We start from the raw sequence: 15599 nt of genomic DNA, 5'->3' as shown, positions 1-15599 counted from the left end.
TGTGTGTGTGTGTGTGTGTGTGTCTGTTTGTGTCTGTATATGTATATGGATACCAGAGGTTAATGTCGTATGTTTTTCTTCAGTTGCTTTCTACCTTTATTTTGTAAGACAGAGTCTCTCACTAAATGGGAAGACCATAAATTTGGCCACAATGGCTAGCCACTGGGTGTTAGAGATTTGCCCATCTCTACTCACACCCACACATAGCACTTATTCTATAGATACATGCTATTGTGACCACCAACTCAGGTTCTCCTGCTTATGTGGCAGGCATTTTAACAAATGGGCCATCTAACGAGCCCCAACTAATTGATCTTTAACATTAGTTGGGGGCAATTAAAAACTTCCATATTAAAGATCATGGATAATTAGATGATAAATATTATTAGACAATGATGCTGCTTCAGTATGCCCAAGTTCCGATATTTAAATCAATTAAGAGTTTATAAGAAATCTCGTCCTAACAACAATATCAACCAACCAGAGCTCCCGGGGACTAAACCACCAACCAATGAGTAAACATGGAAGGAACCATGGCTCCAGCTGCATATGTAGCAGAGGATGGGCCTTGTCAGGCATCAGTATGAGGAAAATCCCTTGGTCCTGTGAAGCCTTGCTTCCCCAGTATAGTATAATGCCAGGGCGTTGAGGTTGGAGTGGATGGGTGAGAGTGAGAACATCCACATAGAAGCACGGGATGGAGGAGGGGGTATGGGAGAGGGCGGAAAGGGGATAACATTTGAAATGTAAATGCATAAAATATAAAAGAAAAATAAAAATTTTTAAAAAGATCTCTCCCACTGGGAGAATAATGGTAAGTTCAGCTTTACTGAACACAGCTCCTGGATGTGATGCTAGGGGAAGGGACAGAGATTTGGTGTGGTGCTCTTTGAAACTACAAACATGGATGAGATTTTTCAAGAGGTAAATATAATGAGAAGAGAACATAATGAAATTTTGGGATATGCTGCATTTTCAAATGGCCAGCTGATGGGTTCAAAATAGACACGCAAATGCTGGACCTTAAGCAACTCAAGCAGGTAAACCAAAAGTGACATTTCTCCTTCCTTGAAGAAGAAAGTCTTAAAAAGAGTAGTCCAGAAAAATGCCAAATGCCAAATGTTATAAAAATCTCTTACCCTTCTCTTCATGCTCCTCTATATATATCCACTCAATATTTACTAAGTTCTTAGACACTCGTTTACCCAAATGTCAAAGTCAGTCCTGTCCTCAAGAAGATTACAGTTTAACCAAGTGAAATGGCAAGATGGCGTTCCTGCACAAGCCTGGTGATGTGATTTTGACCCTCCAACCCAGGTAAGATGGTAAAGGAACACTAACCTCACAACCTTGTCCTATGATGTACACAGACACACATATGCATACAGGTACACACGTGTACACACTTATTATATAACTATATATAATAATAAATAAAGATTTAAAAAAGACCCAAGAAATATATGCACTATATCAAAATCCCTTGAGTTTCACAACACAAATGTTAAGTGTGGAAGGGGTCCTGTGTGGACTTTGCACTGTTAGTTTTGTCAGGATGAAAGAAATAGGAAGACAAACTATAACCAAACGCTTGTAGACTAGGGACGACTATGAAGAGAGTAGGTAGGGTAAAGAAGTGTGGCTGACTCTCCTGCAACTTCTATGTTAAATAAAAGGACGACAACAAAAAGGAAGCAAAACAGCTTCCATGTTTGCTTGTGTGTCTATGTGTGTGTATAGGTCTGTGTCTGTGTCTGTGTCTGTGTCTGTGTCTGTGTCTGTGTCCGTGTCCGTGTCCGTGTCTGTGTCTGTGTCCGTGTCTGTGTCTGTGTCTATGTGTGCATGTGTGTGTGCACACACTCTTGGTTTTGTGTGGTTTTTGCCTTACAGATTTTTATTTATTTTTCTGTCTATTTGTACTTTCATATTTGATTTTTGTTTCCTTAGTTTGGAGGGAGAAGAACATAAAATTAGGTGTGTAGAGAAGCAAGTTGGATCTAGAAGGAACTTGGGGAAAGGAAAGAATATGATCAAAATATACTATATAAAACATTTTAGTGGGGTTGGGGATTTAGCTCAGTGGTAGAGCGCTTGCCTAGGAAGCGCAAGGCCCTGGGTTTGGTCCCCAGCTCCGAAAAAAAGAAAAAAAAACATTTTAGTGAGAGGTAAATAAATAAGTAGAGTTAGTGAAAAGGATAAAAGCATGGTGGACATCTGTGTGTTTTTAAAATGCAAAAGGCTGAAGCATGATTATAGGCTGGGGTTGAAGAAAACGAGTAGAGAGAAATAACTGTGAACATTCCAAAGAAAAAATAATAAATACATTTTCTGATCATAATCAAAAGTACGAATGTATTACAGGTAGATTCAAATGAGCTGAAGAGGCACTACAGGAGTTCTACAAAATTCCAGGTAGGTGACTCACAATGAGTCCAGAACGGCTTGAGCAGAACCAGCTTCACTCTAAGTCGCATTGCTACAAATATGATGCCTTCCTGTAACAAGCACCACACAGGCCCGAGAGAGTTTTATTCAGCAGGAGCAAGTCCTGCTAATACTTCACCCTCCATACTTCATACTGCATCCATTCCCCGTATCTGCAAATTTGGTGTTAAATATGTACAAGCCAAAGTCAGGGAATTCTAAGTTGGGGAAAATGGCGTGTACCTTTTATTCTCTACAGAACTCTAGTTTCCAGTTCTTGCACTGTGGTGGTGTAAAGCCTGCAATGATTTCTATTCCTTCCTGAACTTCATAGAAGCAAAGTAAAGAAACTGAGAGAAGCAGTTACTTAGACAATACAGCATCTTTCTTTTCTAAGATGAAAACATGATCTTATCTCATACGCTTTTCTCTCAATCCGGCTACAAATCGAAAAGTAGGCAGATATGAGATAACCTAAGGTTACCTAAATCCATTTCGGTTATTTAGTTCCTCAAAATATGCTAGTAAATGTACTGCCAGCACACGCAAATATTGTTAACCCCTCCCTCTGTCATCCTCCATCCCTCATCCTCCCCCTCTCTCTTACACACACAGACACACACACACACACACACACACACACACACACACACACACACAGGCTATATATAGGCCCTAAATCCCGTTCAATTTTTTATTTCTGATGAAATTTTTCCACTTTGACATTTATATAACAGATCTATAATGCTTTAACAAATTGAACAAACATGAAGATTATTCTTTGTAAAATCCATAGAACTCTGAATACTTTTATGGAATTTGGAGATATGTAAAATCCATTTGTGTACATTTATTTAATTATGGTCACTCCTTTTGATTTCCCTTAGCACAGTCCTAGAGCACTGCAGTATACTTAATTTTTATTACATTTATTTTGGTTTGTTCAGTGTATGTATGTACATACACCGAGACACAAGTGTGGAGGACAGAGGACAACTTAGAGGATTTAAAACTTTCCTTCCAGCCTTTGGGCCCCAGGTATCAAAGTCTGATCTTCAGATTTTGTGACAAGTACCTTTACCTACTGAGTCATCTCACAAGCATGACAATATAGTTATTTTTGTCCTTGATTATTATATCATTAGATTAATCCTTAGAAGTGGAAATAATCTTACTCTTTCAATACTAAAATGTCTTACAAAGCCCTAGGTACAGAATTTAAAGTTAATCCATACTTAATTCAATTTCCTACAATTCAGCAAGAAATAAATTATCTGTGTCTACACAAATCTACATGGGGAAGGTAAGATTATGAATGACTGAGGATTACATAGAAAAACCAAGTGGTAAGTTGAACAAACAGGGAGCATGCAAATAAAACTATCATTAGCATTTGAGGTGAAAACCGTGGGTTCTAGGGTAGCACTAGACAAGTCCGAAAACTGTGTTCCTGCTTCCTTGTTTAAGACATTATTTTTATTTTTTTTTAGATTTATTTATTTATTTTATATGAGTACACTGTAGCTGTCTTCAGACACACCAGAAGAGGGCATCAGATCTTATTACAGATGGATGTGAGCCATTATGTGGTTGCTGGGATTTGAACTCAGGACCTCTGGAAGAGCAGTCAGTGCTCTTAACCGCTGAGCCATCTCTCCAGCCCAAGACATTATTTTTAATTAATGTCCTATACACGTCTCAACTTACAATGAGGGTCAGTATGTACAGGGTAAAGGGGTGATGGTATGTGAAATTTCTGAGCCAACACATTGAGAGAATCATTTGCTTATGACAACTAATCTGGTTAAGTAAGTAAGTGATATTTCTACTCAATGGTTGTTGGCTTTGAAATTGTTACTCACTTCCCAAAGCGTTTTATCTCATATATGTGGTCTTACAACATGTTCCTATAACATATCATTTTGTCTACTCCACTTTGTGTTCCCACATGCACACATGCACGCACCTGCCCAGGAGCTATCTCATACCCACGGATGAAATACACACAAACACATTAGGTTATTTTTAGTACGCTTTTTAGTTTAATGGCTGGACACTTCTAAACAGATTCCTGACCAAAGCATCACAACCACCCCCCCCACATGACCCTAACTGCTATTTATTATCTCAAGATAGTTTAGATTTTTTTAATGTATTGGTTAATAAGCTACTTATGAAAACAATTATTTTATTGTAATACCTTATTGTTATCGCAGTCAAGGAAGTCTATAAGGGATTAGAGAGACAGACAAGTGGTAAGGAGCACTTGCTTCTCTTACAGAGGACCAAAGATTGGTTTCTAGGACTCATGTCTGGAAACCTCTTATAACTCCAGCTTCAGGGTAGATAGTGCTCTCTTGTATACACATGGGCACACACACATACACACATACACACACATACTCACACACACATACACACACACATACACACAGATACACACACACATACACACACACATACACACACACATACACACACATACACACACATACACAAACTCATACACACACACAGATACACACACACACGGAGGGGAGAGGCAAATATATAAGCACAAAATATACAAAAGTAGACAAAATTATGTTGATTGCTAAGGAATGCCCTTTGATTATCAAAGTCTGAGAATAATGTAAATGCATGGAAAGTTTTAAAATGAATATTTTAGTGATATCATGGTGCTTCTCCGTACTTTTTTTTTCATCTGAGTTGATGATCTATTGTAAGCAGAATTTATTTCTTTCTGTCTTTTAGCCTGTGTAGTCTCTAATAGAAGCCTTCATGGCACATAGTTGGTAGCACAACAACCCAAAGAAGATAGTGGTGGAAATCACCAAGGAACCTAGATGAACAAGAACTATATAATCCATGCTGAGCACTGAAGGAATAGATGGACCACAGAGCAATGGCATTGCGGTGAATTTATAAGAGTTTCAAACAAAATTAAAACTAGATTTGATTTGTACTCCACAACCTCATGTTCCAGACTATCAAAATATGTTAGCATCTGCTTCATCACTGAACTATACGGGACACGAAAAATCTGATCAAAGGTCATGAGTAAGGAGAAGTCAGACACATGAAAGTAAAAGAGAAATGTGTAGACTAGACTAGAGTACTAGTTTGTAAACTAATATTTTAAAAACTAAGTTTTTATTTATTTAATTTTATCTTTATTAACTTGGGTATTTCTTATTTACATTTCAATTATTATTCCCTTTCCCGGTTTCTGGGCCAACATCCCTCTAACCCCTCCCACCCCTTCTCTATGGGTGTTCCTCCCCATCCTCCCCCCATCACCACCCGCCCCCCAACAATCACGTTCAGGCCAAGGGCTTCCCCTTCCACTGGTGCTCTTACTAGGTTATTCATTGCTACCTATGAGGTTGGAGCCCAGGGTCAGTCCATGTATAGTCTTTGGGTAGTGGCTTAGTCCCTGGAAACTCTGGTTGGTTGGCATTGTTGTTCATAAGGGGTCTCGAGCCCCTTCAAGCTCTTTCAGTCCTTTCTAAGATTCCTTCAACAGGGATCCCATTCTCTGTCCAGTGGTTTAATGATGGCATTAGCCTATGTATTGCTGTATTCTGGCTGTGTCTCTCAGGAGAGATCTACATCCGGTTCCTATTGGTCTACACTTCTTTGCTTCATCCATCTTATCTAGTTTGGTGGCCGTATATGTATGGGCCACATGTGGGGCAGGCTCTGACTGTAGTACTTGTTTTAATGATATGTCTTTACATGGCATCGTGTAAGTGAAAGCTATTTGGATTAAATAGTAAATAATTAATTACAGCATGACAACTTTCACATACTGTTGCAGTTTGAATGTGAACTATCTCCTGTAGACGCATACTTGGTCCCGAGATGGTATGAGAAGGTTTTATAGCCTTTAAAAGGTGAAACCTTGCTACAGACATTATCTTACTGAAGTCAAATTTGAGGCTTTATAGCCCTCAGGCCACTACTTCCTATTCACTCTAGACATCCTGAGTTGGAATGCAGTTGATCGGCCATCTTCCTGCTTCTCCCCTCTCTTCCCTGCCTTGACCATGTCCTCTCCACTATGATAAACTGTATCCCCCTCGATCCATAAGCTAAAATGAACTCTTTCATCCTTAGGTTACCTGGCAGGATAATTTATCACAGCAATAGAAAAGTAGCTTGCACATATATTGGCATGTTGGGTTCAATTTCTAGCATAGAGAGGCAGGCAAGTGCCACATGAATGTGAATATGCTCTGTCAACAGATGGATGTGGCATCTCTACTGCCATTTGAAGTTCTCTACATCTTCTTTGGAGTCAATCCAATATTCAGAACAAATCGGATATTAAAGGTAAAGAAACCGTATTCAGCTGCTTCTTTTTCTCCTGATTGAAATCTTGAAGTAGTTTAGATATCCTAAAATTCACAGTGCTCAACTTATTGTAAACAGTGCTCCATTTCTCTGCCTTCATCACTGCTATTTTTGAATGGATAATGCCATAGATTCTACAGATGGAAATGACTACTACCTGCCTATCTTACAAACAAGTACTTTTTTATAATCCAAAATGGAATGTTTTTATACTTCTAAAGATGACGAGAATTACAAGTAAATAATTTTTTTTCTCTGCAACCTATTTTATCAGAGATTTCCTGAATGCCTAAAATATCAGGTGTTCAAACAAAGCAATAAATAAACAAAAAAAAAAAAAAAAAGAGGTTAAATTTCCTGAAGCCCTGAGACACATCTACAATTTACCTGGAAAGCAAAGAAAGTTTTCTGAGTAATAATATGGAAAGAAGTTCAAGATAGATTGTTAAGGAAAATGGGAAAAGCTAGATACAAAATACTTTACAGAACAATATTAATTTATATAAACCAGAAAAACTGTTAAATTGTCTAAATTGAAGTAAATTACTAAATACTACAAATGTTTTTTCAAAAACTATTTAAAGCAGTTGCCTAAGATGAAAAAAAATCAAGATGAATAGAGGCAAGAAGGACAAAAATGTTGAAGTGATGTATTTAATATTGATTTAGAAATACATATTGCCTATTCAAAATATCCTAAGACATACATATTTCATAAACTTAGATTTGTTGGGTAACTTGTACAAGTGAGAGGCAAATCTGAATGAATTTTTACATACATCTTTAAGAATAGCAGTAGTTAAGAATACTGACTGCTTTTGCAGGATCCAGTTTCAATTCTCTGCATCCACATGCCAGCTAACCACGGTTTGTACCCCTATTTCCTGGGGATCTGGCACCCTCTCCTGTCAGCTGTCAACATCTTATGTAGAGCAAATAGACATGCAGGCAAAACACCTATACACACATTTTTTAAAGGTGTTTTTTAGCTTTTCTAAAAAATTGGTTATTTTATTAATTTACATTTCAAATGTTATCCCCCTTCCCTGTTTCCACTCCACAAATCCCCTGTCCCCTCCCTCCTCACCCTCACTCACTCAAATTTTTGGAAGAACGCCAATGATACTTCTACTTCAAAAACAATACTCTTAAAAGAAACTCAAAATATGTTATAAATTTGAATTGTGTATCTTTTGCATCCTGGGAAAACAGGTTGATTATATTTCCAGCAGGATCTAGCCACCATGATGGATTGTACAATGGCAACAATTACTGGGGCTAACTTTGCTACACACTTTGTTAAAGCTCTGCTTCCTTTATCTATTTTATTCCTTCCCACACTGAGGAAGACGAGAGTCAGCATACTTGGAAAGCTGTCCACCCTCACTGATGATGTTGACATTACTTATCTTACTGCGGATTATTTGTTATACTATTGGCAGATAGAGATCAGGCACAAAAACCTACCTATGCTTACAATTTTTCTAAGTTTAAAGAATCCTGACCCTGTATTCCCATATGCCCAAGAAAACTCTAGAGTGTCCTGGTGTGATGTTGGAATATGAGTGTTAATCAAGGCAGAGCACTATACTCCATCTCTGAATCTATGCTAGAGAGCTTTCTAGAGGCAGCATTTAATACAGAATATCACGTAAGTCAACACTGATTTTTTTTTCTTAGCTGAGTAGTCCTATGTTTCAGTTATTTATAAAGGTGTTATTTGGAGAGACAATTCTCTAGGGTAAATATTATCATGTACCTGTCTCCAGATTATAAATGAAAAAAAAATGCTATGAACATAAATTTTCTCTTTGAACACGTTAGTTTTAAAACATTGTCCTTTCAGCAAACTTCTAGTAAAGAAGTTATCAAAAATTGTACTTAACATTATCTGAGCTTTTGAAGGATATTTTCAGGAATTCCAGGAAAACAAACATTTGTGTATATTTCTACCTTAAGAGGAAACATTTCTATTTCACATATAAGATGAATGTATTGCACATAACAGTATTCTATTACATATACTATTTTTTAATCCAAAGGCTCGGCAGTCACATACAGATTGGGTGATAATTTGGAGTAAGTAGTGGCTGAGGACTCTTCTCTGTGAGATCTTTCTAAACACATTCAGTATGTCAATGTACACCTTCACACACTCTTTTCACTACATCATTTTTAGGTAAGGAGCCAAATATGACATAGACAATTTTTCCAGAACCACATCAACAATAGTGCTGGCAGTTAGTTCTGGGATCCATGGTGATTTCATGGTCCTATTCTGTGCCCTGTGTCCTATAGAAATGAAGGAAGAAGGAGAGGATGAAGTAGGAGAACCCCAAGGAAGTGAGAGCTGAGAAAAAAAAACTAGAAATGAAAGAGAATATACAGTGTTTGTCACCCTGGGCCTGGGTTACTTCACTTGGTATTTTCTCTAGTTCCATTCATTTACCTGAAAATGTCATGATTTCATTTTTCCTTACAGCTGAGGAAATATTCTTTGTGTGCATCTGCACATTTAAGAACCTTGAGGGAAAGAGCAACTCTGTTTCGATTATATCACATGAAGCCATTGAACCTTCAGATAGCACAGAACACAAGCCTCTAATAACGTTTAGTGGACTCTACATTTTGAAAAAAAATATAGATTTACTGCCTCTTCCTTAAAAATAAAGTCACTGTTAACAACAATTTTTTCTTCTTTTACTTATATTTGGAAGTATGATTTTAACCATTGCAGAGTAGAAATTCACTATATGCGTTAGAAAGAAACCCATTATTGATTTTCCACATGCATCACAAATAAGACTGTAATAAATGGATAAAAATAAAACAAGACAATCATTTTTCTAGGTTTGGTACCATGTTAAAATACTATTTCAAGAAAATATCATTAAATATGACAGACATGGGATTTTTTTAAAGGTGTGAACAAAATCATTTCTAATAAAACCTGTGTTGTATAGTTTTAACTAAATCAGCATACGGTTAACTTATTTTTTTATTTCTTTTGCTTATTTCTTATACAGTACACTTCATTCTTTGAGTTTAACCATCACCTGGAGTCTATAATGGACAAAGCATATGTCTACAGGTGAGCTTCATTGGTAAATTTGGGGGGAAGCAGAGAAAGTGGTGGCAGGACATTTTAAAAGGCATTTAGGAGACAATGACCACCCTGCTCAAAAACATTTTCTATCTTGCTATATAAAAATGAGTGCATATTCTAAAGCCAATTGGGCTGTTTTGAGTACACTTAGATTAAAGTAAGGAAGAGAACCCATCATGTGACAGTTTAAACAATAAGAGAGGAGTACACTCTTGCAAGTCAGATCTCCAACTCTCATGGCAATTTATGCATAGCCTAAATTTCACTCATTTGCCATTCTGAATTTCCTGAGTAGAAACCTTCGATCACAGTTCATCACAGCGTGAAGTCCTGTGAGTCTTTCCGATCTCCAGGTAAATCAGTGCGGCGTATTTTATGGGACTCAAAATGAAGAAGTGACCCTTGAGGCGTGTCTTTCACAGAGTTGACTCAAGCCATCTGTGCAAAGAAATGAAGACTTTCTTTACACTCCGTCAAGCCCACTCAAGACTCTGCAGGCAGACAACATGTGGTGTCACCTTCGCTTTCTACTGCACAAATGAGAGTTGACACTTAGCAAATCTAAAGCGAGAGAGCTCATTGGAAGCATAGAGAAAAAGAAAACGTTGAAATCAGCTGCTTTCCAGAAACAACGTCAAGCCTTACTTTCCATTTATTCTCTCTGACAGGATTATCCGAACAACTGGCTACTTGCTGTTTCTTCTGCACATTAACGCCTGTGTTTATTACTGGGCTTCAGACTATGAAGGAATTGGCTCAACTAAATGGGTCTATAATGGGGAAGGAAACAAGTGAGTTCTAATTTTGAAAGAGACTTTTCTTTCTCTTCTAAATTTTCAGTTTTAGTATAAGAATTTTCAATAGCCCCCATTTTCTCCAAGCTTTTATAAGTATGTTAGTGGTACCTTGTGGGGCTCTGGTACTGTGAGCGGGGGTGGAGCTCTCCACGATGATCTCTCATACAGCTAGGTGCATGGGTTCCGGCGAGGGGGAGAGAACTCAGGCAGAGGCGGGGAACAGCTTTTGCTAGTTCTGCTCCTTTCCACCACTGCTGCTTCAGTTGCTCCCCGGTAAGGGGTGAAGGAGAGATTCTGGCTGCGATTTCAGTGAGAGCAGATCTCTATCCCAAGAGACAGTGTTATAGATCTTATGATAGAAGCTCTCAGACCATGGAATAATTCCTGCACAGTTTTAATTCAGGACACAACATTTAAATACAGTTTTTGGATGGGTCAGTGTCTGACAGCAGGTACTTCCTATTTACTGGTTGGGCCTCAGAGCTTGAGAAGACCTCATCTACATATTTGGGGTCATGGTCCTGCTTCTACATCTGATCTGTGTTGAGCCTAAGTTAACTGTGGTCACTGTCTTCACCTCTGGAGGAGGGATTTGGGGCATTGTCCTCTGTGCCTGATCTGTCTTGAGCCTATGTAACCTGTGGTCACATCCTCATCTGTGGAGGCAGGGCTTGAGGCATTGCTCTAAGTAACTGATCTGTCTCAATCCTCTCTACAAGGGTTGGGGGTGTGGAGCTAGTGAGGCCTTGATCTGGGAGGCTGAGAATGTACCTGCCTTCCCTATTAGGGTCAATTTTTGGGATTTGCCTTGTCTCAACCAGAAACCAGGGTACCTTTCACAGCTCACTGCCCCACAGTACATGAGTTTTATTGTGATATTTTTTCATGAGAGTATATAATCTATTTTAGCCATATTGACACCTCTAATACCCTTGTTCATGCCCTTCCTACTCCCATTGGTCGCCTTCCTCTTCCCAACTTCCTCTTCTACTTTTAGTGTGTGTGTGTGTGTGTGTGTGTATAAGCATGTGTATGTTTATGTTTGGGTGTGTGCATGTGTGTATATTAATTTGTACTATTTACAGGAGCATAAATAGGAGGATATGGAAAAATAAGAAGTCTACCAGTAGCTACATCACTAAAGACAACTGTTAGTCACTGTTCAGCCATAAGTAGTAAAACCTCTCTTGTGGGTTAGCATGCTTTTAAGTGAAAAAGTATAAGAGAAAATAGAAACTATTGGAGCAGGGTGTGTTGGGGGGGCGTTGTGGGTGTATGTCTGTGTGTGTCTATGTGTGCATCTATGCATGGGGGTATATGTGTGTGTATGAATGTGTGTGTCTATGTGTGAGTGTGTGCATGTGTGTGAGTGTATCTGTGTGTCAGTGTGTGAATGTGTCAGTGTGTCATGCGTGGTGTATGTCTATGTCTGTGTGTGAGTCTGTTTGTGTATGTTTGTGAGGGGGTACGTGTGTGTGCATATGCATGTGTGTATGTGTCTGTCTGTCTATGTGTGAGTGTGTACATGCATGGTATATATGTGGTTGTGTATATTTGTAGATGTGTGCATGTGTATGTCTGCATGTGTGTGCAAATATGTAGATGTGTGTGTAGATGTGTACATGTGTGTGTGTCTGCATGTGTATATGAGTATGTGCATGTGTGTGTAAATGGGTGCATGTCTGTGTATGAATGTATGTGTGTATCTGTTTCTGTCTGTGTGTATTATGTACATGTGTGTGTATTTGTGTATGTGTGTGTGTGTGTGTGTGTATCTAGGTGTGTGAACATGTATGTGATGTGGGTGGTGCTTGTGTCTGTCTGCATGTGTATGTGTGCATGTTGGTAAAGATGTGGGTGTGTGTTTGTATGTATGTATGTGTAATGGTTTGTATATGCTTAGACCAGGGTGTGTCACTATTAGAAGTTATGGCCCTGTTGGAGTAGGTGTGTCACTGTGAGTGTGGGCTTTAAGAACCTTATCCTAGCTGTCTGGAAGTGAGAATTCTGCTAGCAGCCTTCAGATGGAGATGTAGAACTTTCAGCTCTGTTGCACCATGTCTGTCTGGACTTTACCATGTTCCTGCCTTCAGATGGAGAGCAAAGAGAGTAAAAATATCTCAAACATTATATACTATCATAAGCAAGCCAGTTATGTGTAAAGAATTATAATCGTCTTTTTTTAACCAGCACTGGTTTTCTAAATATTTTTGATAGTACACTAACTACATCATTGCCCCCTTCCCTTTCCTCCACCCAAACAATCTCACGTACTCCTCCTTTCTCTCTTCCAAACCATGGCCTCTTTTCACATTCATTCACTTTAGACCTGATTTTTTAAAAATCTTACAAAGACCACTGATTGTAAAACACACATGCACACAGAGTAAACATGGTCTTAGAAATCTAAAAATCGATCCTGTATAAACAAAATGAACTTAGAATGTGAGTATTTACTTTAATATGAATAATTTTATGGAAAATTAAGACACCAACTATATTTAGTACATTAATACCACAGTAGCTAATGGTGAAAGACTGGCGGTGTAAGGGTTATGTTAAAGTGAGTAGTATGTGTTAGTCAGGTTTCATTTCTCTGGAAAATATCTGAATGAGGCAACTTATTAGGGAAAGAGGCTGTTTCGGCTCATAGCTTCAGAGGATTCACTCCAGTGTAAGCAGGCTCCCTACAGTGGACCTGAGATGAGGTGGATCACCAGGAACAGCAGGAAGCCCTTAGGACAGCAGATATCACATCGTGGTTGGTACCCAGGAAACAGAAAGAGAGCAAGCCTCTGAAGTTAGTGGGCTTTCTCCTTTATCTGTCTCTTTTCTATCTGGGTTACAGTTCATGAGATAGTGCCATGAACATTCAGGAAAGATCCCCAACTTCTTTAATTCTCTCTGGAAATGCCACCCCAAGGGTGGCATTGATTACTCTTCTAGATCCTCCCCAGTCTTGTACTGTAGACAATTACAACTCTCCATCATAAGTTACAGTAGCAAGTGTTAGAATAAATTGGAACTTCATGGCATGGAAGTAAAATGATATAATGATTTTGAGACAGGGTCTCTATACATAGTTCTGACTCCCTGGAACTTTTTATATGGACCAGGCTGTCTTTGGATTCTTAGAGATTTGCCTGTTCCTGCCTCCCCAGTGCAGGGATTAAAAGTATGTGGCACTACACCCGAAGAATATAGCAGTTTTAAGAAAAGACCCATTAATTATGCAATTACCCTGCAACTTAAATTTTGCGCACGTTTTTATTGAATAGAAATTAAAATATATATCAAAGTGGTAGAAGTACATCAGAATATTCAGAGAAAATAGATTCACAATAATCAGAAACTTTATATAGCCAAGGAATGTTTTTGATATTTTTGAAAGCTGTACTTATATACATACAATGGAGACTACTTAGGAATTTGTATAAATAAATTACATGTACACAAGTAGCTCTCAATAGACTACACAAAGCATACGTACTTTGTGATGCCATTTGTATAAACCAATGGATTAAATGATTCTATTTACAACACCGTCAAGTGGAATAAAAAACTAAGACATTCAACAGAGATACCCTGAAAGCTACATCAGGCAAATGAAAGCCTGTGAAACAGAAGTGATTCAACAGAATGACATCTGGGTTCATGGATTAGATGAGTGATTATTGCTCAAATGTAACCAACTCGGGGCAAACTGTCAAAATCCCGGTGGAATCTTTCCCTGCCTTACATCACCCATAAAAATCAAGTAATTAGATTGAAGACTCAACTGTGAGACTCCAAGCTATGAAACTGCTAGAAGAAAGCAGAGCATGATAGCTCCATGACTGTCTTGAACAATAATAAGTTTAATATGGCCCCTCAAACGCAAAAGCAAAGGTCAATCCACGGGTTTCCATCACACTAAACATATCCTATACCAGAAACAAACATTGGTTTCTATTACACTAAAAATTGCTTATACTAGAAACAAAATAATCAACAAATCAAAGCTGGACAGAATATTTACAAACCATACCTGTGATAATGGGCTAATGTCCCAAATATGAAAAATTCCGACAATTTAATAGCAAAAGCTTTTAATGAACAAGGTTTGAAATGAGACTTCTAGAATACAGAGAAATGGCTGATAAAAACATCAAGGGTGCTCATCATTAATCACCAGGAAATATATATACCAAATCTACAACATGGTTTCTAATTACCACAGCTAGGATTACAATAATCAGAAAAGGAAAACAGGTATTGTGAAAAACACAGGGAAGGAGGCAGTGCAATGAGTGTCTCTATATGGCCAGGGACTTGGAAATCAATATAGAAAACAGAACATTGACATCTCACATTTTTTAAATGTCTTTTTAATTACAAGTAGTCTAATGAGTAAGATCGTAACAATATAGCTTTGATTTGCACTTCCCTGATAATCGATGATATTGAGAGGTTTTTTTATACTTTTTGTTTAGATTATTTTGAGTTTCTTACATGTTTACAGAAGCAAAATTTCCAGTTCATTTTCATGTCCAATGTTAAATTTTACCTTATTGTTTTAACTGGGAGCTATGTGTTGTCATGCATTAAAATTTTATAGAGAGTCTACATATTAAATCAGTCCAATGGACTCTCCTTGAAAAGATTTATCTGCCTGGAGTGTAGATATTAGAGATAGACACCCTTGACTAATTAAGCTAATCCTAGAAAATCAATATGATGCCATCTAATTAAATTACAAATCTTACCTTTGGTTGGGAATGTCTTGGTGTGTAAGACATGTCTGAGAAAAGAATCCAAAAATAAACCACAAAGCATCAGGGCAGAAAATTTTCCAATTAACATAGCATACTATTTAATTTTTTAAAAGTTCAAGGCTAACCCTTGAGACTTGGGAAATCAATGCCAACATTTCAGAT

General features: G+C 37.9%; 1 protein-coding gene across 1 annotated transcript in view; it reads left to right on the top strand.

Moving 5' to 3' along the window:
- Cngb3 (cyclic nucleotide gated channel subunit beta 3) overlaps nt 1–15599 on the top strand; it is a 191198-nt gene that overhangs the window by 91822 nt on the left and 83777 nt on the right. Inside the window, exons 7-10 of the mRNA XM_032890369.1 lie at nt 2362–2412; nt 6673–6759; nt 9807–9871; nt 10555–10677. Of these exons, the coding sequence (XP_032746260.1) occupies nt 2362–2412; nt 6673–6759; nt 9807–9871; nt 10555–10677 (326 nt within the window). The remainder of the gene's footprint in view (nt 1–2361; nt 2413–6672; nt 6760–9806; nt 9872–10554; nt 10678–15599) is intronic.

Source organism: Rattus rattus, chromosome 1, assembly GCF_011064425.1.
Source record: "Rattus rattus isolate New Zealand chromosome 1, Rrattus_CSIRO_v1, whole genome shotgun sequence".
Classification (NCBI taxonomy): domain Eukaryota; kingdom Metazoa; phylum Chordata; class Mammalia; order Rodentia; family Muridae; genus Rattus; species Rattus rattus.
Note: the sequence above shows the minus strand (reverse complement) of the source record. Positions and strands in the feature narration are given on the sequence as shown.